The sequence below is a fragment of the Mobula hypostoma genome, chromosome 11, assembly GCF_963921235.1.
Source record: "Mobula hypostoma chromosome 11, sMobHyp1.1, whole genome shotgun sequence".
In the NCBI taxonomy this organism is placed as follows: Eukaryota; Metazoa; Chordata; class Chondrichthyes; order Myliobatiformes; family Myliobatidae; genus Mobula; species Mobula hypostoma.
The window spans coordinates 84,228,333-84,255,158 of record NC_086107.1 but is presented as its reverse complement, the minus strand read 5'-3'; the positions used below and the strand labels follow the sequence as shown (position 1 = coordinate 84,255,158).

General features: G+C 45.1%; 1 protein-coding gene across 1 annotated transcript in view; it reads left to right on the top strand.

Moving 5' to 3' along the window:
• The window catches only part of LOC134353885 (cytochrome P450 2J2-like), a 43,293-nt gene extending 20,893 nt beyond the window's left edge, over nt 1-22,400 (top strand). Inside the window, exons 4-9 of the mRNA XM_063062394.1 lie at nt 2,488-2,648; nt 3,373-3,546; nt 3,725-3,863; nt 7,592-7,779; nt 13,822-13,963; nt 19,688-22,400. Of these exons, the coding sequence (XP_062918464.1) occupies nt 2,488-2,648; nt 3,373-3,546; nt 3,725-3,863; nt 7,592-7,779; nt 13,822-13,963; nt 19,688-19,872 (989 nt within the window). The 3' untranslated portion in view covers nt 19,873-22,400. The remainder of the gene's footprint in view (nt 1-2,487; nt 2,649-3,372; nt 3,547-3,724; nt 3,864-7,591; nt 7,780-13,821; nt 13,964-19,687) is intronic.
• The last annotated feature ends 4,426 nt before the right edge of the window (nt 22,401-26,826 follow it).

Sequence of the window (26,826 nt, the reverse complement as noted above, 5' to 3'; positions counted from 1 at the left end):
CCTAGACACCTACCCCTGTGCAGACCAGGAGATACATAAGCACCACTTTGTAGGGTTGGAGTTAAGATTGGGATTAAGGTTAGGCTACCAGATTGCAGGCAGAATTTTCCCTCGTGTTTATTCCGAATGCTAGCCTCAGTGCTCCTTGCACATCCCCAAGTCATCTTTCATTTGCCCAATTCTACCTGCCTTCATCCTCCCCCTCTTGGGTTCTACTCATCTAGCTGAGCTATCGGTTAGATCAAAAGAAGATTCAAGATTGTTTAATGTCATTTCCTGTACACAAGGAGAATGAAATAATTGTTACTCCGGATCTGATGCAGCACAAAAATCATAAAAGATAAAGATCATAATAATAATAATACACAATAAATATGAACCCCCTCCCCCGCCACTCCCGAATCCCTTGGCTGCTTAAATCTAGGGAAGACACACTCTGGACCCACCAAATCCGTAAGATTGAGATGGCTCTCCCACCGCAAGTCCCGGTCTGTGTGGATGCCGTGTAATCTGCAACTCAGTGCCGAGAGACAACAGACAGTGCACTGCATACGATTAAAGGAATCTTAACTTAACTGAAGGGTTAGTAAAGAATAGAGAAAAACAAAATGGGCCCATTATAATTAACAATTATAATTAATAATTCAAATGTGCACAAGTTGGAGCTCAACACTTCCCAAAAGACAAAATTCACCGATCCTCAGTCGACTGCGGTGCTTTGCTGCACTGAGTCACAGTCACCCACCAGGTCGAATCCTATGACCGGTTCTCTCCAGCGTCTTCCCTCTTCATCTCCCACTGAACAAAGGACCCAGGTCACACCAATGTCAGGAACACAAAAACCCGCTCCCCTGACTGGATGGCCCACATTCCAAATCACCCGTTATCTCTAACCATAACCCAAACACTGCTTCCACAGAAAGACCATTATGTTGGCAGTGAAATCTTTCCCAGGGTGTTGCAAATATAAATACATAAGATAGTTTATATATATATATATATATAGATTGATTTTATGTCCATAAAGTGACACTAGGCTTACAGAGGTGACTGACAAGATATAACACAGTAGCCGTGAAGTTAGTGGGTGGAGGTGTTGATCAGTCTTACAATTTGGGGAAAGTAACTGATTTTGAGTCTGGATGCTACGTAGCCTCCTCCCTGATGCTAGTGGGACAAACAGTCCATGAGCAGGGTGGGTGGGACCCTTCATGATGTTACTGGCACCTTTCTGTATGTACGTACTGTATGTCCTTGATGGTGGAGGACTGGTGCCAGTGACATATTTGGCAGTCTTGACTAACTGTTGTAGAGCCTTCCTGTCCACCGCAGTGAAGTTTCTGTACCATGCAGTGATGCAGCTTGCTAGGATGCTCTTTACTGCACATCTCTAGAACGCAGAAGCTGTGGGATCTAATTAATTCATATTTATTGAGTTAGGCCTCGCCACTGGTGGGACCTGGCTTGGGAGGTTGGGAACAGTTACCATCAGTTCAGGGTCTGGGTCTAATACATTTCTCAATTTAACTTCCTCCTGTTGACTCTCCAAATTAACAAAAGGATGAAGCAGTATTAACAAAAATTCCTAAAATATTGCTGGAAATTTAATCACCAAATGATTTCCCGTTGAATGCCTTGTGACAGGAAGATTACTTATGTGGAAGAAAAGTCAGTGACAAAAGTTTCTGGGTCATTCCATGTATTTGGCCGGATACTCCCAAAGCTCATTCCCTGTGGCACGGAGTGGTGTCATCCTCTCCAGATCATCTGCTTGGTACATTGCTGGGAGAGTTCAGCAGGTCAGGCAGCATCAATGGAGAGGCAAAAACAGTTGACAATGCAGACCAAGACCCTTCATCAGGACGAGAAAGAAAGGAAGAAGCAGTCAGAAGAAGGTTATTTGAGTTAAAGTCACCTTCTTATCAGATTGAAGTAGTCCTGGCCCTCATTTTCCAATTACCTCTCTTATACACCAGACTGTTTCACTGCAGAATGGCCACTCACAGGTTGTTTCTTTTTGTTACTCTCACCACTCTCTGTAAACTCCAGAGACTGTTGTGTGTGAAAATCCCAGGAGATCAGCAGTTTCTGAGATACTCAAACCACTCCGTCTGACACCAATAATCGTTCCGTGGTCAAAGACACTTAGATCACCTTTCTTCCCCATTCCGATGTTTGGTCTGCACAACAACTTTTCCGCATGCTTTTATGCATTGGGATGCTGCCACATGATCGGCTGATTAGATATTTGCATTAACGAGCAGATGTACAGGTGTACCTAATAAAAATGGCCACTGAGTGTACATTCTCTGTTCTACCTGAAATGCTGCATCCCAGGCAACATCCTAGAAAATCTCCCCTGTACCGTCTCCAGCACGGTCACAGCTTTGTTACTGTTCAAAGAAAGTTGAAGGTATTGTTTTGTGTTTTTCATGGCAGAACCATCTTCTCTTGGGCTACAATGTACCAGCTTCTATTCCTCTGCAGGTCAACTAGTTGATCCCAAGCCCCTTATCACAGCTGCAGTTTCCAATGTGATTTGCTCAATTGTTCTCGGCCAGCGCTTCCACCATGATGACAAGACCTTCACACGATTGATCAAATTGTTTGATGAAGCACTACAGCTGTCGTCAGGATTCTGGATAAAGGTAAATAGAATTTCAGTAGGTATAGGCCAAAATGACCCCCTGTACTCCCATTGGAGGCTATCCTCATGCCTGATAACTAATTGGAATTAGAGACAGAAACTGGTTTATTGTTGTCACATGTACCAAGGTTCAGAGAAAAACTTGTCTTGCACACTGTTCATACAGATCAATTCATTACAAGGTGCATTGAGGTAGAAGAAGGTAGTACAACACCAGTTCACAGTAGTGTAGAGCTTAGTATAACACCATTACAGGATCAGAGACCCAGGTTCAATTCCTCCCACTGTCTGCAAGGAGATTTATACGTCCTCCCTGTGATCGCGCTGGTTTCCTCTGGGTGGTCCAGTTTCCTCCCACATTACAAAGATGTACGGTTAGGGTTAGAAAGTAATGGACATCCAATATTGGCACCAGAAGCGTGGTGATGCTTGCAGGCTGCCTCCAGCACATCCTCGGACTGTGTTGGTCATTGACGCAAAAGAAACCATTCACTCTGTGCCTTCAATGTTCCAATGCAGATGTAACAAACAAAGTTAATTTTAAATATTTTTTCTTGACGTATATGAGAAACAGCAAGAGCAAAAGTCCCCTTGATACACCACTGGGCCTCTGATCAAACAACAGCTATCCAACATCACCGTCCTTCTCCAATCACCAAGCTTCAATTTTAGATACACGCTTGTGGTTAAAACAGGAATAAGGTCAAAGTTGTGATTTCTCTTAGGCCTGTGTTGTGCTTCCTGCTATCTACTATCTCCCTGGGCCACACCAGAGGATATTTGAAAACAGGGCTGCCATTGAAGCCATACTTCAGGACTTCATCAGGCAGCACCGAGAGACGCGGAATGGGGAAAACATTCGGGATTTTATTGACGCCTATTTACTGGAGATGGAAAAGGTGAGTGGGGGCTTTCAGACATTTGCATGAATTACTCCACATTTGGTTGCCTTTGTTCAAAGTTCGAAGTAAAAGTTATTACATACATACATGTCACGGTAATGTGCTAAAGACAGCTTGACTCCCTATTTGACTGCATTGGCAGTGACTTGAAAAGCGGGGCAATTTTTTTTTTCAGAAGCAAGAAGCTGACTCATTTATGCTGGATGGAAACCTGCTGTGTAATATTTATGACCTTTTCCTGGCGGGAACTGAAACCACAACCACCACCCTTCGATGGGGGCTGCTGTACATGATGGCTTACCCCGACATACAAGGTAAAGCCCAAGCCTCCAGATGGGCCACTGGAAATCTGTTACGCCATTCCTGGAGGTTGTGAGGGTATAATCACAGAGTCATCGTTGCACAACATGGCAACAGGCCGCTTGGGCCTTAAACATATCCCCTTTCACCCTTAACCTATGACCTCTAGTTATACTCACACCCAACCTCAGTGGAAGAAGGCCGCGTGCATTTACCCTGTCTATATCCCTCATAATTTTGTATACCTCTATCATATCTCTTCTCATTCTCCTACATAGGCTCACACCTATCAAGAAAGTACATTACCGCCACCTACTGTGATGGGGATCATGTCCTGCCTCCCAAGCCTGTATTGATTAGAAAGTTCACCAGGGCCCTACATGTCTTAACCATCCCTGCTTCAGGTGTCAGAATATACTGCAGACTAAGCACCACAGATCTACCCAATAATTGCCAAAACAGCTTCCTATGTTCTAACGAACATGTCTGGGACCTTACAAAAATCACACCACCCATTCCCATGCTTAGCAACAGTGGAGCACAAACTTGTATGACTAAACTTCAGTCTTGCCAACCACACATCTTCCCTCCCATTCCTTCCCAAAAGGAGCCTCTCCTGGACTGATGGAAACAAATGTAATACCACCACTCTATCCCACTCCAATCCCACAATTTCTGCCATTTCCCAATCCCAGTCAACCTAATACAAGATTTGGCTTCATACTTTCCCATAGTGACTATAATATCTACCTCAGACTTAGTAAGTGCCTGTTTTGCTATATCATCTGCCTTTCATTACCCAATACACCCACATGTACAGGTATCCAGCAAAACTGAACTACTATTCCCACTCTCCAGAACGTATAAATTATAATACACATCCATAACAGGTCAGGACAGGTCTCCTTGAACACTTTGATAGCAACCTCTGAAGTACCGAGGCAGAATCTGAGCAGGTCATGACTCTGTTTGGCTTAACTTGTTCAACCCATTGCAAACGAATGATAATGGTCGTAAATTCTGCTGTATAGACAGCTCCCCATCAGCCTTTTCCCCATCTCAACATTAAACCAAGGGATAAATATCCCCAAGCCCTCCCAGTTGCTAGCTGGGTCTGTAAAGATAGGAAAAATACTGCTGCCCTAAATGACCAGACACCCTCTCACCAACCACAAGACCTTGTCTATCCCCCAGTAAGGTCAAATCTATTCCCACATCTGGAAATTTCCATGGAGGAACTCCTGGCTAGGCCACTGTTGAGCTAATCCACACATCCCCAAGACACACACCTGCACATATCCCTTAATTATCTGCCCAAAATATTTACCAATTCTGTTAGTATATTCCCAGCAATGCATTAAAACTGAATATGGCAAGTGGGACATTCCCCACCCTACTAAGGAAGTCCAGTATGCAAGGCTCAATTTTTGATCCTGCAGATCAACAGGCATCTCACCTAGTTCAACCCTCAACGCATCTACAGGTGTGGTCTGGAGTTCTCCACTACAGATTCTAGGTGCCCTGGCCTGTAGAACATCCAACCTATATAAAACTGAATGAGCTGCTTTCCCATAAATCATACAACCGTACTCTGGACAAGAGAGTATTAAAGTGCAATAGAACACCCCTAGAAGCTCCCCAGTCATACCCAGCCACACAGTGCATAAAGTTAATGACCTGCTTACATTTATCCTCCAAAACCTTTATATGTGTTCTCCAAGTCAGTCTCACATCCAGCCACAACCCCAAATATTTAAACACGTGAACCCTAGACAGTGTACACCCATACAGAGTAAGATGATTTTTCAGACTAAAACCATACATTTTGGCCTAGAAACTGAAAATTTAAAACCACAGTCCAAAGACTATTCTTCTATTGCTGATAACACTGTATACACAACTCTGACCACATAGGCAGTATTATGGCCCCTTTAGCATATAAAGCTAATCCAAACCCAGGTCCAACACCATCAAAAATATCATTAATCATCAGATTAAACAATATTGGGCTAATGACACTACCCTGGGGTGTCCCATTATCCACCAAAAACTCTGATGACGACGCTTCTTCACTCACCGTCACTCTAAATGGCCAGCCAAACAAAAAAAAACAATACCCAGTTGTGAAACCTCCAACCAATGCCAACCTTACTGAATTTAATCAAAAGCCATTCCCTCCATAGCATATCATAAGCTTTTCCTATGTCCAGCAGCTAATAGTTCTTTTACTGTAAAAGCTTTCTGAATATCATTTCCCAGTAGTACAAAGTATCATATGTAGATCTCCCTATACAAAACCCACATTGGTCGTGACGAATTCTCTCTTCTAAACAAACATCAGCCTAATTACTATCATTTTATTCATTATTTTACATAATGGGGAGATGAGAGCTAAACTGTCTGGTCTATGTATCCTTGCAAACATTCCCAGACGTTTTGCCTTTTCTTTGTCTATTGCAGCCAAATGTCCATTCTCTACTAACACTGGAATCTGGTGATAACCTCTGTCACAATTCATTTCCTTTAGCATTCTCCACACCACTGTCACGCCAGTTTCCTTCCCAAGTGATGAGTAGAATCCACTCCAAGCCATATTTTCGGCATTCTTAATACCTCTCCTTTTCTTCTGAAAGTTCAGCAAGACTTCTTACGTTAATCTACGTTTGAAACAGGAAATGCCCATCTCGGGTCTCTACGAGCCTCTGTCCATTCCTGTGTCCACCAAGGAACACATTTCTTACCAGCTCTCCTAGATACCAAAGGAATGGCTTGATACACAAACCAGAAATTACACTCTGATAGTCTTCTTCTATGGTATCACCTGCAGACAATTTGTCAAATGATTTATCACACTTAACGGAAAATTTTCCCCAGTTTGCCCTCTTGAAACAACATTGAGTACCAAAACCCAAATTCTGTCTGTGAACTTTGATCCCTGTAATACACAGGACTGAGAAAAGATCACTTCCCATACACTCAATCATTACATCCCAACTACTAAGTCCAGCAAGTGGAGCAGAGGTAAGAGACAAGTCCAGACAAGAACACTTACCTTTGGCAATATCCACCCTTGTCCTTCAGCATTTAAAGAAATTTAATCATATTCTTTCTGAAACACCGCTACTGCTGCCCCATTAGCATCTGTGGTCTTACAGCCCCACAAACCACTATGTGCATTAAAGTCACCCAAAAAAATAATTTTACCAGAATTAGGTCCCACGATTCTTCCCAATCCTTCCACAGACAGTTCCCGACCTGGACTCTAAAATTTTACAATTTTAATCCCACCCTGTGGACCTCATAGTTCAATAATTACACATTTCGTATTCACTGGGGAAGACAAAATTCTCTACAATAAACCCTCATTCACAAAGGTGACATAACCTCCCCTCACCGTTGAACATCTATTATATCTTACAGCTTCATAACCCGCAATTAACTGAACCTTTTGACCATGTCTGAATGCTCTAAAGAATTGAGTTGCCATCACATGATTGGCTGATTAGATATTTGCATTAATGAGCAGGTGTGCAGGCCACTGATATCTTATGGTGTTAATTGCCCATTGTAAATTGAGTCGATTGTGTCGATGAGTGGTGTAATCTGGGGGCGGGGGTGTAGCTGAGAACTAGTGCAGGGTCGGTGTAAATAGGTGTTTAGTGTATAACATGTACTTTGTAGGCCGAAGAGCCTCCTTCCGTGCTGTTGACTCTGAGTGATTTCCTCCTCTCCTGATCCCCAGAGAGATGTCAGAAGGAGATAGATGAAGTGATTGGTCGGTCCCGTGCCCCATGCCTGGAGGACAGAGCCAGGATGCCATTTGTCAATGCTGTCATCCATGAGATCCAGCGATGTGGAAACGTACTGCCGCTTTCCGTTGTGCACACAACCACACAAGACACTAGATTTATGGGATACACGATCAAAAAGGTAACTCCTCTCCTTATTTTATGCTTCTGTTCTTCCTGGTTCCCACTAACCTTAAGACCATAAAACATAGGAGCAAAAATCAGGCCATTTGGCCCATCGAATCTGTTCTACTGTTCCATCATGACTAATATATTATCTCTCTCAGCCCCATTCTTCTGTCTTCTCCCTGTAACCGTTGACACCCTGACTAATTAAGAATCCATCAATCTCCACTTTAAATATACCTGATGACTTGGCCTCCACAGCTATCTATGGCAATGAATTCCACAGATTCACCACCCTCTGCCTGAAGAAATTCTTCCTCAGCTCCATTCTAAAAGGATGCCCTGAGGCTCCCTCACTATAGGGAGCATCCCCTCCATGTCGACTCCCAGGACACAGAAGCTATTTGGTTCAGTTACTCAGTACTGTACGTGCTGCTGGGACTAAACATTCAATCTCCCAGCTATTGTGCCTCACACTCCATTTCCTAAATCCAGTCCCATTGAACTACATGAATTGGAATTTCAAAACCTGCACTTCTAATACTAGCGATTTTTCTCCCCCAGTCCTATTCAAGCTTGTCTCCACCCTGCTCCCACCCTACATCCAGCCACAGTGGCAGCAACTTCTACTTTTTCCAGCTTCCTGAATACATCCAAGTGCAAGCCAAAGTGGCGATTAGTGTCATCTGAACAATGAAAAACCTACTTACACCAACATCACAGGTACATAGCATCACAATCAGATTTAACGTCACCGGCATATGCCGTGATAAATGTTGTTTTGCGACAGCTGTACATTTTCATACATAATAATAAAAAAACTATAAATTACAATCAGTATATATATAAAACAATTAAGTTAAATAAATTGTGCAAAAGGGGTGGCGGGGGGGGAACAACAGTGAGGGAGTGTTCATGGGTTCATTGTCCATTCAGAAATCTGATGACGGAAGGGAAGGAGCTGTTCCTGAAACGTTGAGTGTGTGTCTTCAGGCTCCTAGTCTTCCTTGTGAACAACACTCACAAAAAAACCATAGAGATAAGTTATGCACAATATTTTACAAAAAAGGAACACAATTAGAACAAATAGAGTCCATTGTAGTGCAAGGTGTTCGAAGTGATCACGGTGTTGCCGAACTAAGGGAATGTCTGGGGTTGTGTAGATTGGAGTGTCCTCACGTCAGCCATTACTGACTGGTTTGGTGCAGCATCCCCTCACAATATACGAAACCTACAGCGAACTGTTAGGTCAGCAGAAAAGGTGACGGGCTGCAGTCTACCATCACCGCAGGACTTGTATGTGTCCAGGACAAGGAAGTGGCCAGGAAAAAATTTTTGTGGACACAACCCGCCCTGCAAACTGCCTTTTCCAAAAGCTCCCTTCCAGAAAGCACTCTAAGACTATTAAAACAAAAACTTCACACTGTCTTCAAAGTTTCTTCCCCCAGGCAGTTAATCTGATCAACCATTCTAGTTAGCACCCCCCACCATGCCACCTCTATCTATTATGTCAGTCACTTTAACCCACTGTTTATAAAGCTGTTTACATTGTAAATACATGCTGGTATTTATGTATTTGTGTCCATATTTTGAATTTTATTTTTATATAATACTTTATTCTTATAATTGTTGAATGTTTTTTTCTTGCATGTCATGCCAACACACCACAGCAAATTCCTGATATGTGTAAATGTATTTGGTGAGTAAAGTTGGTACTTGATCCTTTAAGAACTGGACTTCGAATTGGTTTATTATTGTCATCGCAGGTACCAAGATACAGTGAAAATCATGTCTTACACCCTGTTCATGCAGATCAAATCATTACACAGTGTATTGAGATAGAACAAGGTAAAACAATAACAATCGAGTGTAACAGTCACAGAGAAAGTGCAGCATAGGTGAGCAGTAAGGTGCAAGATCATAACAAGGTAGATTGTGAGGTCAACAGTCCATCTTATGGTACAAGGGGACCAGTTAATAGTCTTGAATGGCAGGGTAGGAACTGCTCTTGAGCCTCGTGGTACAGTACATACTTTCAGTCCTTTGTATCTTCTGCTTGGTTGAAGAGTAAGCAGTATCCACAGAAGGGAGGCTGGTTTCCATGATATGCCGAACTGTGTCCACAACTCTTTGCATTTTCCAGTGGTCACAGGCGAAGCAGTTGCCATACCCAAGCTGTTAATGCATCCAGACGGAATGTTTTCTATGGTGCATTGATAAAAATTGGTAAAGATCGACAGGGACATGACAAATTTCCTTAGCCTTCTTGGTAAGCTTGCTTGGTCATAGTGTTTACACACTTGGACCAGGACAGGGTGTTGGTGATGCTCACACCCAGCATCTTGAAACACTTAGCCCTCTCAAACTCAACACTGTTGCTGATGGGAGAATGTACACCATTCCCCTTCCTGAAGTCAATGTCCATCTCTTTTGCTTTGTAGACATTGGGGGAAGGTTAAGAACACCATCGCCTACACAAGATAAATCTTTGTATATAGAGATAGATTCCTGTTCCCGAGGACATGGGTGATTCTTCACTGGATTTCTTGACTGCTTACCGCTTTGGTGTTAATCATTGATCCAAGTAAATTGAAACTGTCAACCGGTTCAATTTCCTCTCCATCGAGATTGAAATCGGTTGTGCTGCGAAACTTAGCCTTCTGCAGATTAAGGTGCAGACCCAGCCTGAGCCTTTGTTACTCGATGTTGGTTAGCAGTTGCTTCAGGTCTTCTTCGCTTTCAGCCAGTATTGTTGTGTCATCAGCACAACGAAGGTTATTGATGATTCGGCCACCAAATCTCACCCCTCGAGTCTCCTCGTATACTCCTGCTTCTCTGAAGATTTGTTCAATGTACAAATTAAACGGGCAGGGAGAGAGAATACAGCCTTACCGTACCCCTGTACGGATGCTGAACCACTGTTTCTCCTTGTTCCGTTCGAACTGCTGCTTCTTGATTGATATAAAGATTGCACATAAGGACAATTAAATGTTCCGGTACAGCCATGTGTCCTAATGTGATCCACAGTTAGACATGATCGACGCAGTCGAAGGCCTTGTTGTTGTCAATAAAGCACATGTAGATGTCCTTCTGGTGTTCTTTTATCCACTTGAGAATCCATCTCACATCTGCAATGATGTCTCTTGTTCATCTTCCTTTCCTGAAACCCGCTTGCACTACAGGAGGCTCCCGCTCTAAATAGGTTTCAGGTCTTTTCTTTATAATCTTTAGTAAAATGGTGCTGGCGTGCAGAATGAGGGCGGTTGTACGATCATTTCCACACTCTGTTGGATCACCTTTCTTCAATATTAGTAAAAACACTGATCTCCTCCATTCACTTGGCCATGACATTGTCTTCCAGATCAGCTGGCAAAGCGTCGTCAGTATTGCAACAGGCTGCGTCTGATTGCTGTGGTATTCCAACTGGAATTCCATCAATGCCCAGTACTTTGTTCTTTGGTGGAGCTTTTAATGCTGCTTTAATTTAATCCTCATCACTGTCGGCTCCTGATTGTAAGATATAGGATGATACTCCTGATCCAGTTGATCTTTCTGGTATAATGGCTCACAGTAATCCTTCCATCACTTCTCAGATTCATTGACCATGGCACCTTGTGCATCTTTCAGCATTCCCATACGAGGCTGGGATTTTCTCTTCAGATCTCGTAGTTTTAAGGTGACTGACCTTGTCCTTCCTTTCATATTTTCCATTTATCCTTTTTCACACGTTATTGTCATAGTTCCTTTGTCTCAACTAGCGGAATGTTGAAAAGCTCGATTGAGAATTGCGATTGCCACCCTTTTTCCCTTAGCTTCGGCTTCTATTCTTTCCTGTGCAATTTACAGAGTTTCTTCGCAGAAGTCGTCTAAACATTGTCCAGCATGATTTCTGGTACCTGATCTATATTTCTCAACTTTGTGACTATCAGTACATCTTGTTTGCATGTTCCACCAAGTTCGGCCTGCACTTACTCATGGAACTGATCTACTTCATCTTCCTCTGAATCTGTTGTTGGTGCATATATTTGTCCGATGGTAACGTTGATAGGTCTTCCTCGTGGATGAATTGAGGTTAGGTGATCATTAATTGCTTTGTATTTCAATACAGCTCCAGCAAATTTCTTCTTGACTGTGAATGTGACACCGTTCCTCCTGTACTTGTCATTTCCAGCATAGTTTATCCAGTGTTGATCCACCTCAGCTTGCTGATTCCAAGTAGGTCAATTTACAAGCATATAAATTCATCATTCACCATCTCCAGCTCTCCTTGATTCATACTGCATGCATTCCATGTATCTAAAATCAACGTATCTTTGCAGCCTCTCACTCTCATTTCATTCCCAATCGAAGGTCCTGAAGGCTTTACTCCAACCGCATCATACTTCTCAGCCTTCCTCTGAAGGGGCAGCAGCTCTTCACCAATAGCTTGTTGAGTGTCATCCACCCCTGGATTTCATCTTCCAGCACGACATCATACTTTCTTTTTGCTCTACTGTGGTTATCCATGGTGTTTTTGTGGCAAGCTGCGGGAGTAGATTGCTAGGCCTTTCTCCTGCCCAGATACTGCCGCTGACCAGGTGGGTGGTTTGTCTTAGTTTGATGCCTCAGCTGAGACCTGTCCATCATGGGAGACCCAGCCAGCGGATGAACTACCAGTGGCTTAGCTGTCAGTATATTGAAGCACCCAAACCCTTGCAGCACAACAAGCCAACAAACCATGCACATACCTATCCAAATTTCTCTTAAATGTTGAAATCAAATCCACATTCACCATTTCTGCTGGCAGCTCATTCCACCTCACTCTACTCTGTGCTTGCCAAGAAGTTTCCCCTCATGTTCCCCCTCAAACATTTCACCTTTCACCCTTAACCCATGAGCTCTAGTTCTAGTCTCATTAACCTCAGTGCATTTACCCTATCTGTACCCCTCATAATTTTGTATACCTCTATCGTATCTCCCCAGTCTCCTACCACTCCAAGGGATAAAGTCCTACTTACATATGAAATAGGATAAACACATTCTGAGCATGAATTATGGAAATTTATACTTATGTTCTCTGTAATCTAGTACATACTCAATGGACCAAATGTCCTTTTAGTATGAAAATATGATAACCCTCCAACATCAGTGAATTCATTTTCCTACTCAATCTTTCAAAAATAGGAACTATATTCTGCTTTGCATCATAGAGTGGGGCTGTTACAAAAGGATTTATTTATTCTGACAACAGAAGATGAAATTCTGCTCGCATGAGCATTATGTACACCATGGAACTTGTCAGCACAGCATCCTGGTGCAACAACAGGGAACGTGGGAAATACTGAGCAGTCTGCATCTGTGGAAATGCTTCTGGTTATAAGAAAGACGCTTTGTCAGAGCTGCAAAGGAGGGAAAAGAAGCTCACGGAGCTACAGGGAGGTGGAAGTATGCATGCGAATGGATAGAGAGAGACAGACAGAAAAACAGACAAGAGGCAGAGAGACAGAGAGACACAGAAAGAAGAAGAGAGTGAGAGGGAGGGAGAGAGACAGATAGAGAGAGAGACAAAGAAGGTAAAGGAGAGAAATAGAGGGGGAGAGAGAGACAGATGGGTGAGGGAATGAGAGAGAGACAGATAGAGATGGAGAGAGTAGGGGAAGAGAAGGAGACAGACAGACAGAGAGAAAGGGGGGAGAGAGAGAGAGGGACAGAGAAGGGAGGAGAGGAGAGAGTAGGAGAGATGGAGAGGGGCAGAGGAAAGATGGGGCAAGAGAGAGAAAGTGAGAGAGGAAAAGGGGGAAGTGGGAAGAGGGAGAGGAGAGAGAGCATTAGAGAGAGAGACAGAGAGAAAAGGGAAGAGAGCCAGAGAAGTGGGAGCAGAGAGGGAGAGGGAGAAGGGGGCAGTCAGACAGATAGACAGTGAGAGAGAGGAGACAGAGCGACCTAACAGAGCGAAACTGAGCTGACCACTGAGATAAGCTTTACTCAAGATCTCTGGGAGTGGAGGACTTGCCCAGTCCGATCCATTGAGTTCCTTCAGCCTTCTGCTTATTTCTACATTAATGTTCTGTTTCTGCAGGACACCCTTGTGTTATTAAACCTGTGGTCTGTTTTGACTGAAGAGCGTCAATGGAAACACCCACACCAGTTCAATCCAGAGAATTTTTTAAACGACAGCGGGGAATTTTTCAAGCCAGATGCATTCATACCTTTCTCAATGGGTGAGTAGTTTGCTGTTGAGGCTCTAGGTTATTGTGATAGATCCTTGTGCATCCATTCACCCCTCTATGATGCGGCATGGTTAGCGTAATGCTTACAGGCCAGTAACCTCGGTTCAATTCCCACCACCGTCTGTTTGTACATTCTCCCCTTGACCACATGGGCTTCCGTCCAAATACATTGGATTCCTTCCATATTCCAAAGACATACACTTTAGTAAGTTATTCGTTCACATCGATTAATTGGGGTTCCTTAAGGTGTTTACAGCCGGGACTGCTCCCACACCCTATTAAATGCTCCCAATGGCATGCATCTCAAATAGCCTCTGACAACCAGTCCAGCTCCCGGCCTTCACAAGCAGCTTAACTACTAAACCCAGCAGAGCCATTTTTATGACAGGAGAAGGGGTGAAGATGGTTTACTGGCACCTTAAAACCAGTCGCTTTGGACAGATGGAGCTTATCAGCCATGGTTGGCAGCTTACCTAGGAGAAGAAAAACTCTGATCTCAAACCTCCGCTGCCTTGCAACTATACCCACTCATGGAGAAGGCTTTGGGAATAATCCCCAAAGGAAAAATCCAGAGATGGAGTCCCTAAGGCAGTCCTACACGGAGTTCATCGATGACTGGCAGCTCCTGGTGCCAAACTGTATCGGTCTCTGCCATTCCTTTGTATTTCTCATCTGCGTGGACAGCGGTGCCCGTTGTATGGGCAACAGCTTACTCTCCATATCGTACATTGTACCAATGTTTAAGGAGTGCCTCCTTCCCAGTACACAGCTGTCCAGTGTGATATCTTGAGTATTGTTAGATAAGACTAACTTTATTCATCACACGTACGTTAAAACATACAATGACATGCTTCGTTTTGCATCAACAACCAACATGGACCAAGGACGTGCTGGGGGCAGCCCACCTGTGTTGCCATCCTGTGGACCAATGTAGCTTGCTTCCTAATTTACTAACTCCATCCCATGTGTCTTTCGAATGTGGGAGGAAACCAGAGCACCCAGAAGAAACCCACACAGTCACAGTGAGAACATACAAACTCCTTTCAGACAGCGGTGGGAATTGAACCCTGATCTCACAGTCGGCACTGTAAAGCCTTGTGCTACTGCACTGCCCCAACTCACAGTGCTGTGGAGTTGTAGTTGATTGCAGACTCACCAGAAACTTACAGATCACTAAAGGTGGTGGAGAGCAGGTAAGGCATTCAAAAAGGAATTTCAATTCTCCCCTTGATAAAATGAGACAGAATTTAAACCATGGGCATGCTAGGATTGAAAAACAAAATTCAGTGACCACTTGATTTGGTACCTCCTGGACCTAATAAAGTGGCCTCTGACTGTATATTCATGGTCTTCTGCTGCTGTAGCCCATCTACTTCAAGCTTCAAGGTGTTGTGCATTCAGAGATTCTTTTCTGCACACCACTGTTGCAATGTGTGGTTATTTGAGTTACTGTTGCCTTCCTCTCAGCTTGAACCAGTTTGGTAACTCTCCTCTGACCTCTCTCATTAACAAGGTGTTTTCATCCACAGAACTAATGCTGAATGATTTTTTTTTTTTTGTTTTTTGCACCATTCTCTGTAAACTCCAGAGACTGTGTGTGAAAATCCCAGGAGATCAGCAATTTTTGAGATACTCAAACCTCCCTGTCTGGCACCAACAATCATTCTATGGTCAAAGCCTTTTAGGACCGAGATGAGGAAAAACTTCTTCACACAGAGAGTGGTGAATCTGTGGAATTCTCAGCCACAGGAAACAGTTGAGGCCAGTTCATTGGCTATATTTAAGAGGGAGTTAGATATGGCCCTTGTGGCTAAAGGGATCAGGGGGCATGGAGAGAAGGCAGGTAAGGGGTTCTGAGTTGGATGATCAGCCATGATCATATTGAATGGTGGTGCAGGCTCGAAGGGCCGAATGGCCTACTCCTGCACCTATTTTCTATGTTTCTATGTTTCTAAGTCACTTAGATCACATTTCTTCCCCGTTCTGCTGTTCTCCCTGAACAACAGCTGAACCTCTTGACCATGTCTGAATGCCTTTATGCATTGAGTTGCTGCCACATGATTGGCTGATCAGATATTTACATTAATAAGCAGGTGTATAGGTGCAATTGATAAAGTGGCCACTGAGTGTGAATGAATGTATTCCTTAATTTCAACTAGAGCACTGTATAACATTCTGGCCTTTCCTCTATTTCTGTTGGCTACAGTTTGCTGGTTGTAGAACGCAGGATAGTACAACCCTTCAGGCCGCGATGTCGCGCGAACCTGCAGTATATAAAACTACTCTATATTCACTCTAGTCCTTCCCTCCTACCCAGCATTAACCAAGGCAACACACACAAGCACTGGAGGAACTCAGCTAGTCAGGCAGCACTTGTGGAAGGGCTCAGCCTGAAATGTTGCCTGTTTATTCCTCTCCATTGATACTGCCTGACCTGCTGAGTTTTAAGTGTGCTGCTCTTGATTTTTGGCATCTGCAGAATATCTTGTGTTCATGAGTTTCAGCCCATAACCATCCATTTTTCTGTTGCCCAACTAAATGTGCCTAATGTATTTGCCTCCACCACCAGCCCTGGCAGTACATTCTAGGCACCCACAAATCTCCGTGTAAGAATCCTACCTCAGTCATCTCCGCTGATCTTTCCTCCCGTCACCATAAATAGGTGTCCTCTGTTATTGCCCATTGCCACCCTTGCGGGGCGGGGGGGAATAAACTAGCTGTACACTCGATCTATGCCTCTCATAATCTTACATACCTCAGTCAAGTCACCTCCAGTCTTCTAGTGAAGTGAAGGGATTGTCCTGACCAAGACTTGATTTAAATGAAGTGTGGGCACGTGGCCAAGTGGTTAAGGCATTGGACTAGTGACCTGAAGGCCGTGAGTTCGAGCCCCAGCTGAGGCAATGTGTTGTGTCCTTGAGCAAGGCACTTAATCACACAGTGCTCTGCGACGACGCTGGTGCCAAGCTGTATGGGTCCTAATGCTCTTCCCTTGGACAACATTGGAACATTGGTGTCGTGGAGAGGGGAGACTTGCAGCAGGGGCAACTGCTGGTCTTCCATACAACTGGAGAGTGAAGACTTTCCAGGCGCAGATCCATGGTCTCACAAGACTAACGGATGCCCAGTGATGAGGGATAATAACAGGAAGGGATGATATCACTTGCCAAAGAGGTTGGTAACTCACGATGCACAAATTCCATAAGACATAAGAATAGAATTAGGTCATTCAGACCATTGAATATGCTCCTCAATTTCATTATGGCTGATCTATTATCCCTCTCAACCCCGTTCTCCTAACTCTTCCCGATAACCTTTGACGCCCTGACTAATCAAGAACTTAGCAACCTCCGGTTTAAGTACTGTATACCCCATGAGGTTCAGTTTCATGGTAGAAAGATTAGAAGAAAATTTGGGAAAGTTATTTTTTTCTAAGGAGTGTTGGGGATCTGGAATTTCCTGTTAGCCAAAAAAAAGAGATCAGAAGCCTGAGAGGGCAGAGTCTCACTCAGGTTCGTTGATTGAGTAGAAAAGACAGCGACTCGCGGCAGTTTTGGAGCTTTGAGCAACAGTCAATCAGTATTCAGGATTGATTGACAAGGACAAATGAAATAGGCAAGTGGAGTGGCCATCGTCAGATTGAACAGAGTTAGAGTGGAGTGTTTGAGGCTTCAGCTTTTCAAGGCTTCAGTCAGAAAAGGCAAAAAAAAAGCTGTGGGTAGAGGTTTTTTTCTCTTTACATTTGCCCAGTTAGAAGAGTAGGGATGCCAGGCAGGAGAGTGGAATGCTTCTCCTGTGGGATGTGGGAAGGCAGGGAAGCCTCCAGTGTCCCTAATGCCTTCACCTGCAAGAAGTGCATCTGCGTTAAGGAAGTGGATGAACTCAAGATCATTCAGGTAGCTGAGGGTGTGATAGATAGGACATATGGAAATATAGTTTCATTAAAAGTGCAGGACACTGGAAATTGGGTGGCAGTCAGGAAAGGGAAAGGGGTTAAACAGACAATGGAGACTACCCCAGTGGCCATCCTCCTCACCAACAGGTATACCACTTTGGATACTTTTAGGGGGTGACCTATCAGAGGAAAGTCACAGCAGTCAGGTCAAAACACAGAGTCTGCCTCTGTGACTCAGAATGGGAGTGAGGAGAAGGGGTGAGCTGTGGTGATAGGAGATTTGTTAGTTGGGGGTACAGAAAGGAGGTTCTGTGGATGAGAATGAAATTCCTGGATGGTATGTTGCCTCCTGGGTGCCAGGGTCTGGGACAACTCAGAATGAGTCCTCATCCTTCTTAAATAAGAGGGTGAACAGCCAGAGGTCATAGCCTATGTAGGTGCCAATGACATGGGTAGGAAGAGTAATGAGATTCTGCAAAGGGAGTTCAGGGAGTTAGGTGCTAAGTTAAAGGTTATGATCTCCAATAGTTGCCTATCCCGTGGTCTAGTGAGGCCAGAAATAAGAAGATTATACAGTTTAACACAAAGCTACAGAGTTGGAGGGAGAGTGTAAGACTCTTGGATCATGGGACTCTCTCCCAGAGAAGGTGGGATCTGTACAGAAGATACCGTTGCACCTGAACTGGAAGGAGAGTAATGTCCTAGCAGGAAGGTTTGCTCGTGCTTCACGGTGGGAATTAAACTAGAGTTGCTGGAGGATGGGAACCAGAGCGCCAGAACAGTTAATGGAGAGGTTGTGGAGGCAGATATTGGCAAGAACACAGACAAAGACAGGAATCAAAAGCAATACGCATGAAATGCTGGAGGAACTCAACAGGCCAGGCAGCATCTATGGAAAGGAGTAAACAGTCAACGTTTCAGGCCAAGACCTTCATCATGACTGGAAAGAAAGAGAAGAACTCAGAGTAAGAAGGTGGGGGAAGGGGAGGAAAAAGTACGAGATGATAGGTGAAACTGGGAGAGGGGAAGGGAGTTGAAATAAAAAGCTGGGAAGTTGATTGGTGAAAGTGAGTAAGGGCTGGCGAAGGGGGAATCTGATAGGAGAGGACAGAAGGCTATGGAAGAAAGGGAAGGTGGAGGAGCACCAGAGGGAGGTGAGAAGATAAAGTGAGAGAGATAAATGGAAATGGGAAATAGTGAAGAAGAGGGCAGTCAATTACCGAAAGCTCGAAAGATCTATGTTCGTGCCGTCAGGTTGGAGGCTACCCAGGCGGAATATAAGGTGTGCTCCTCCAGCCTGAGTGTGACCTCATCGCAGGAGTAAAGGAGGCCATGGACTGACATGTCGGAATAGGAATGGAAGTAAAATTGAAATGGGTGGCTACCGGGAGATCCTGTTTTCTCTGGCAGTGCTCGGCAAAGTGGTCTCCCAATCCACATCGGGTTTCTCCTATATGCAGGAGGCCACACCCAGAGCCCCAGATACAGTAGGTGACCCCAACAGACTCACAGATGAAATGTCACCTCACCTAAAAAACTGTTTGGGTCCCTGAGTGGTAGTGTGGGAGGAGGTGTAGGGACAGGTGTGGCACTTGGTCCGCTTGCAAGGGTAAGTGCCAAATGGGTGAACTTTGAAGAGCTGGAACCAATGGACCAAGAGCTGAGAAGCACAAAGAATTAAATATGTTTGGTTAGTCAGCTGGATGCATGGTCATCCACTGCTCTGTGAATCTGCACAGTTTTATAAAAACACAGTGTGTACACGATTTGTTTCTGAGCTCTGTTAAAGCTGATCCTCTTTCACCTTGCTTCTCCAACAGGACCCCGTGCTTGCCTTGGAGAAAAACTGGCCAAAATGGAGCTCTTCCTCTTCTTCACCTCGCTCCTTCAACAATTGGAGTTCGGCTGGCCTGACAAAACATCCCCTCCAAACCTGGAAGGAATGTATCAAATTGTGTGGGCCCCACACCCGTACAAGGTGGAAGTCAAATGCAGGGAGCACTGAGTGGTCGTCTGAAACTATAAGACCATCAGTCATAGGAGCAGAATTAGGTCACTTGGCCCATCGAGTCTGTTCTGCCATTCCATCATGACTGATTTATTATCCCTCTCAGCCTCCTCCTCCCCATGACCTTTGACATCCTGCCTAATCAAGGACGTATCAGCCTCTGCTTTAATTATTCAATTCAAGTTTAATTGTCATTTAACCATACATGAATACAGCCAAATGAGACAGTGTTACTACGGGGTCAAGTGCAAAGACACAATACCAACAGCCACACACAGTAAGCGCACACAAGGTCATAATCTCGTAATGAGATCCACCCCACCTCCAAACCCCGTGGCCCTGTAGCTTGATGCCCAGGCCTTGCACATACAAGTCAACAATCCCATCTAGAATATCGGTAAAATACAACGACGCAGAATATGCACGTATATAATCCAGAACCCCATCCCCCCAGCTCACCGATATCATCTGTCGACCGGCCCACTAGGCAACTCCGCAGCATTGAAGCCCAGTCCTTGCATAGACAGACGCATATAAAATATTAGTGAAAGCACAACCTCACAATTCTCTATGTACATAGTCCAGCTCAGATCTTCAGTTGTCACAACGGTGCTACGCCGCCCCTGGAAGAGCATGCTGACTTGGACGCCTCTTCCCCCAGTGGCTGAAAAGCTAGTGTCCCCACAGCTTGGGTCCCCAATTTCACTCAGCACCACCACAAAAAAATCTGCAGTTGGCCGCAATAGAGCTTGTCTTCTGCCGAGCGAGACACTGGGTGGGCTGAGACGTCGCATCCGTACTGCCCCCGGAGGAGTGCCAACAGTTTTGACCCCTTGCGGCGGGCAGCTGCGCGGCCACAAATGAGTGGCTTCAGGCCTAGTCCTTGCTACGACACAGACTGGGAGCTCCCCCTCCGTCCACCCCTATGACTACCCAATGACTTGGTCTCCACAGCAACCTGTGGAAATGAATCTACCATCTCGCTAAAGAAATTCCTCCTCCTCTCCATTCCAAAGGGATGTCCTTCTATTTTGTGCTGTGCCCTCTGGTCCTCGGCTTGCCCCACTATGGGAAACATCCTCTTCACATGCACTCTGTTTGGACTTTTCTATGTTCGATAGGTTAAATGAGATCCTCTCTCATTCTTCTAAACTCCAGTGAGTACAGACCCAGGGCCTTCAAAAGCTCCTTATATGTTAACCCTTTCATTCCTGAGATCATTCTCATGAGCCTCCTGTGGACCCTTTCCAACAATGGCACATCCTTTCTTAGATAAAGGGCACAAATCTGCTCACAATACTCCAAGTGCAGTCTTGTAAAGCCTGAGCTATTTTGGTTCATAGGAATATAAGAAATAGGAGCAGGAGTAGGCATCTGGCCCCTCAAGACTGCCCCGCCATTCAATAAGATCATGGCTGATCTGACCATGGACTCATCTCCATGCGCTGGGGATGAGGCAAAGATGAGTGTTTCAGAGATGACACGGGGGGTGGAGCAATCAGCTGTTTATCTCACCATGACTTCACTCAATTGAAGTCAGCCATGCGACCCCTCCAGCCTGTCCTCCCTTTCGTACACCAGCATTTTCCTTCCAAGCGATTCACGTTCTATTTAGAGTCACAGAAAAGTACTGCATAGGAATATGCCCTTCAGCCATCTAGTCTGTGACAAACCATTTGTAGTTTGACGTGCACCCAGACAATAGACCTCCATAACCCTGTTGCCCAAGCTTCTCTTAAACATTAAAATCGAGCTCTCATTCACCACTTGCTCTGGCAGCTCATTCCTCCCTGTCATGACCCTCTGAGTGAAGAAGTTTCCCCTCATGTTCCCCTTAAGGTTTTCACCTTTCACCCTTAATCCACGACCTCCAGCTGTCCTCCCATCCAACCTCAGTGGAAAAAGCTTGCTTGCATTTACCCCATCCATACCCTCATAACTTTGTATATCCTTATCAAATCCCTCCTCGGTCTTCTGCATTCCAAGGAACAAAGTCCTAACCTATTCAATCTTTCCTTACAACCAAGGTCCTCAAGTCACAGAAACATCCTTGTAAATTTTCTCTGTACACTTTCAACCTTACTTACATCTTTCCTGTAGGTGAAGTGCTCTGGGTTGCATTAACTCTCTGTATAATATTCCCCCCTGCTGTTTGAAAATGGAAAAGAAACTTCCATTGAAGAATGAATGTAACTCTACAGCCTTTATAATTAAAATCCACTAATATCTTACCTATGTAATTAATGTTCAATATCTTATAGCAGAATTTACAAAGCAAAACATGAAAAATAAACAGTGCCAGAATCATAAACACGAGAGATTCTGAAATTCTGGAAATGCAGAGCAACGCACACAAAATGCTGGAGAAACTCAGCAGGTCAGGCAGCTTCTGTAGAAATGAATAAACAGTCGACATTTCGGGCCAAGGCCCTTCTTCAGGACTGGAAAGGAGGGGAAGAAGGACAAGCGAGAAAGTGTTTGTTGAAGCCAGGTGGGTGAGAGAGGTAAAGGGCTGGAGAGGAAGGAATCCGAAAGGAGAGGAGAGTGGACCATGGGAGAAAGGGAAGGAGGAGGGGACACAGTGGGAGGTAATAGGCAGGTGAGAAGAGGTAAGTGGACAGAGGGGGGGATAGAAAAGAGGAGGGGGAGGGAATTTTTCAAAGGTTTTAAAGGTACATTTAATGTCAGAGAGATGTATACAACGTACATGCTGAAATACTTTTTCTTTGCAACCATCCACGAAAACAGAGGAGTGCCCCAAAGAATGAATGACAGTTAAATGTTAGAACCCCAAAGTCCCCCCACCAGCTTCCCTCCCTCCCATGCGTAAGCGGCAGCAAGCAATGATACCTGTCCCCCCACTGGCAAAAAAAAGTATCAGCACCCACCACCGAGCACTCAAGCGTAAGCAAAAGCAACAGCAAAGACATTGACTTGCAGTTACCCCAAAGACTATGTGTTCACTCAGTATTCGACATACCACAGGTTTTCTCTCTCCCTAATAAGGGAGAAAGAGATGTCTCCATTTCTCAGTGAGAGGGGAGACATTACAAACAACTCGCTGGTTTATGGTGTTAAAAGTCCTTTGCATCGCTTTCTCCGAGCTCTGTGCCCAAAGATCTCAGGTCTCTGGCCAAAGATCTTCCGACTCCCACAACACACCAGTCTGTCAAGACACCGACCTTCGATCCACCCGTCTGCAGAGCCCCGAGATCCTAGGCCTCCAAAGGTGAACCGAGCTCTTAGGCCATGCCCTTGGCATGTCGGATAACTGCCAGTCATAACACCCTGTGAGTGGGTCCCATTCCTGCAAAGAACCAAAGTCAGCATGTAACTCTAGGTCAGGGTCTTCAAAAGATATTAAAGATGGAAATAGAGCTGTTTCCGAAGATGCAATCAAAGGAATTGCTGTTTAGTGCCATCTCATTTTTTACTGGAATGAGAAATTGATGTTCATGCCATCCGATTGGAGGCTACCCAGATGGAATATAAGGTGTTGCTCCTCCAACCTGAGGGTGGCTTCATCTTGGCCCAAGAGGAGACCATGGACCTACATGTCAGAATGGGATTGGGAGTTAGAATTAAATTGTTTGGCCATCAGGAATGTTCTAGTGAGCGCTGCCAATGACTGAACCCAGCTGCGATGGACTGACAAACTCCCATACAGATACAGAAACAAGAATTTATACAAAGGAATTCACAGAACATTGGTGGCTCAACCAAGCGACACCGCAAGACAAATCTGTCTGAGAAGAAGGACCCTGCGATAAGCGCGAATCAGGGGTCCCCTATAAATAATCACAGTAGGCGGAAAACCCATGCCAGTCAAAATAAACTTGGCAAGATTAAACAGAATGCACAAGTGCTTAATGACTTTCGTTAAAACAACAACTAACAATTACTCTAGAAACCTTGGAACCAACACTCTACTGCTTGCTGCAAAAACCTACAGGGCTTACGGAGAAATTCCGTTTTAGGAGCAGAGCTGCTTGACAAAACAGTCCCACAACTTATGAGTCTCCCCACTGGATGTAATAGACAGTCCCAACAGGTTTGCAGGTGAAGTGTTGCCTCACCTAGAAGGACTGTTTGAGGCCCTGAATGGAGATGAGGGAGGCGGTGAATGGACAGGGATAGCACTTTGCCCACTTGCAGGGATAAGAGTCGGGAGGGACAAATGGACAAGGGAATCATGTGGGAGCAATCCCTACAGAAAGCAGAGAGTGGCGGGGGGAAGTAAGCATATGTTTGGTCATAGGATTCCTTTGGAGATGGTGGAAGTTATGAAGATGATGTGTCGGACATTGAGGCTAATGGAGTGTTAGGTGAGGATCTCTGTTAAAGCGGTGGAAAATGGGCTGAGCATGGATGTTCAGAAAATGGAGGAGATGTAGGTGAGGGCAACATCAATGGCGAAGGAAAGGAAATCCCTCTCTCTGAAGGAAAAGGATATCTGTGATGTCCTGGAAAGGAAAACCCGCATCCTGAGAACAAAGACAGTGGAGATAAAAATACAGTGGAGAGAAAAGAGAATGGCATCTTTACAGGAGACAGGGTGGGAAGAGGAATAGTCAAGATAACCATGGGAATCAGTAGGTTTATGAAAGATGTCAGTCAACAGTTTGTCTCCTGAGGTGGAGACAAAGAGATCAAGAAAGGGGAGAAAGGTGTCAGAAACAATACTAGAATCCATGTTTTGGAATATAATTAACAGTTCACAATTCAAGATTATAACATAAAGTATACATAACTTGCACGATTACATAACTTTCCTGGTAACATTCTGGAGTGCTACTGCTTGTGTAAGATCTTAAAAGCATAAGACCATACACTTCCTTACGCTGTGTTTCATCCACCACTTCTTCCCCTTCCTCCTAAGCTGTTGGAGTCCTTCTGCAGACTCCCTGCTTTCTCAACACCACCTGCCCCTCCACCTACCTATGCATCGGCCACAAAGCCATCAATTCTGGGTTGCAAGTAGGGTGGGGGGGTGGGGTGTCACCCTAAACCAGCTTGTCGGAAAGCTTGTGGCTCTCGCAGGGAGCTCTCATTCTCTCAGATCAAGGCTGCTCGCTTTCTCCCAGTACTTTCTCCATATCCTGGGATACAGCTCCCTCTGCTGACAGTGGCTGAAGGCCAGTGTGTGAAACTTCACTCCTGCGGGCCAGTCTTCTAAGTAAATTGATTATTAAGATACATATATGTGTCCATATACTGTCCTGAGATTCAGTTTCTTTCAGGCATTCACAGTAGAATAGAGAAATACAATAGAATTAACAAAAAAACTACACACAAAGACTGACAAACACCTAATTTGAAAAAGAAGACAATAAATACATAAATAATACTGAGAACATGAGTTGTAGAATCCTTGAAAGTGAGTCCAGAGGTTGTGGAATTAGTTTAGTGTTGTGGGAGTGATGTTATCCACACTGGTTCAGCAGCCTGATGGTTGAGGAACAATAACTGTTCCTGAACCTGGTGGGGTGGGTCCTGAGGCTCCTGGGCCTTCTTCTTGATGGTCACAGCCAGAGGAGAGCATGGCCTGGTTGGTGCGAGTCCCTCTCACAATGACTCCTTGCCGCTCTCCATCATCCTCTGGTGCTCCCCTCCCCCTTTCTTTCTCCCTAGGCCTCCCGTCCCCTGATCCTCTCCCTTCTCCTGCCTTGTATCCCTTTTGCCAATCAACTTTCCAGCTCTTAGCTTCATCCCTCCCCCTCCTGTCTTCTCCTATCACTTCGGATCTCCCCTTCCCCCTCACACTTTCAAATCTCTTACTATCTCTTCTTTCAGTTAGTCCTGACGAAGGGTCTCGGCCTGAAACGTCTACTGTACCTCTTCCTATAGATGCTGCCTGGCCTGCTGCATTCACCAGCAATTTTGTATCTTTATTAGTATCTACTTATAATATCTGTGGTAAACCACGTATTTTGGTGGTAACTGGGTTACCTGTCTGGACACGCCCCTCTGCTGACTGCCCCTGTGGCTCCTCCCACAGACCCCTGAATAAAGGCGATTGTGTCACTGCTCCTCCCTCAGTCCAGGACAGACATACAGCATGGACGAGGATCCATTTTACTGTTAATAAAAGCCTTTCAGTATTTACACTACTTCCAGTCTTTTGGAGTATCAATTTGCATCAATTTTATTAGCAGTAATTTTAAAGCATGGAACACGTCCTGAGACCCGACAAGCTAAACATTCGACCTGCAAACACCTGAAGCTGGAAACACTTTTGAACTCTGGCTGACTTGCTTCGAATCATACCTGGAGGAGATTGAAATGACCAAGTCCACCACGAAGCGCAGAGTTGTCCTCTCCAGGGTCAGTCCACGGGTCTGCTCAATGATTGGAGACCAACCGAGCTACGATGGCGCGATGAGCGCCCTCAAAAGACAATACCCGCGGCTGGTAAACACCGTCTATGCGCGACATTGCTTAGCGACGCGGCGACATCGCTTAGTGACAGGGCAGCAGCGGCCCAGAGAGTCGAGTGCTGAGTTCGTCCGGGCGCTACAGACACTCGTGCAGGCCTGCGATTGCCGGGGACTGATGGCCGAAGAGCATGCGGGGCTCTTAGTAAGAGACGCCTTCGTCACTGGGACGAAGTCAGTGTATGTGCGCCAGCAGCTGCTGGAACACGCCGATCTTACCTTACGTTCGGCAATTTAGCTGGCCAACACGCTGGAGGCTGCTCTGCACAACTCTGATGCTCTCCAGGCACGCGATCTCCCGACGACCTCGTGGACGCCACAGACCTCGCAACCCGTCGCGAATCAACCATGGCTGCTGCCAGTCTGCAAAGTGCTACTTCTGTGGACTCGAGAAGCACCCCCAGAAATGCTGCCCGGTCCAAGAAGCTATCTGCTCCAGCTGCGGAAAGAAGGGCCACTTCGCCAAGGCCTGCAAGTCCAAACCGCGAGTGAGATCGAGCAGCACCGCGTGAGAGGC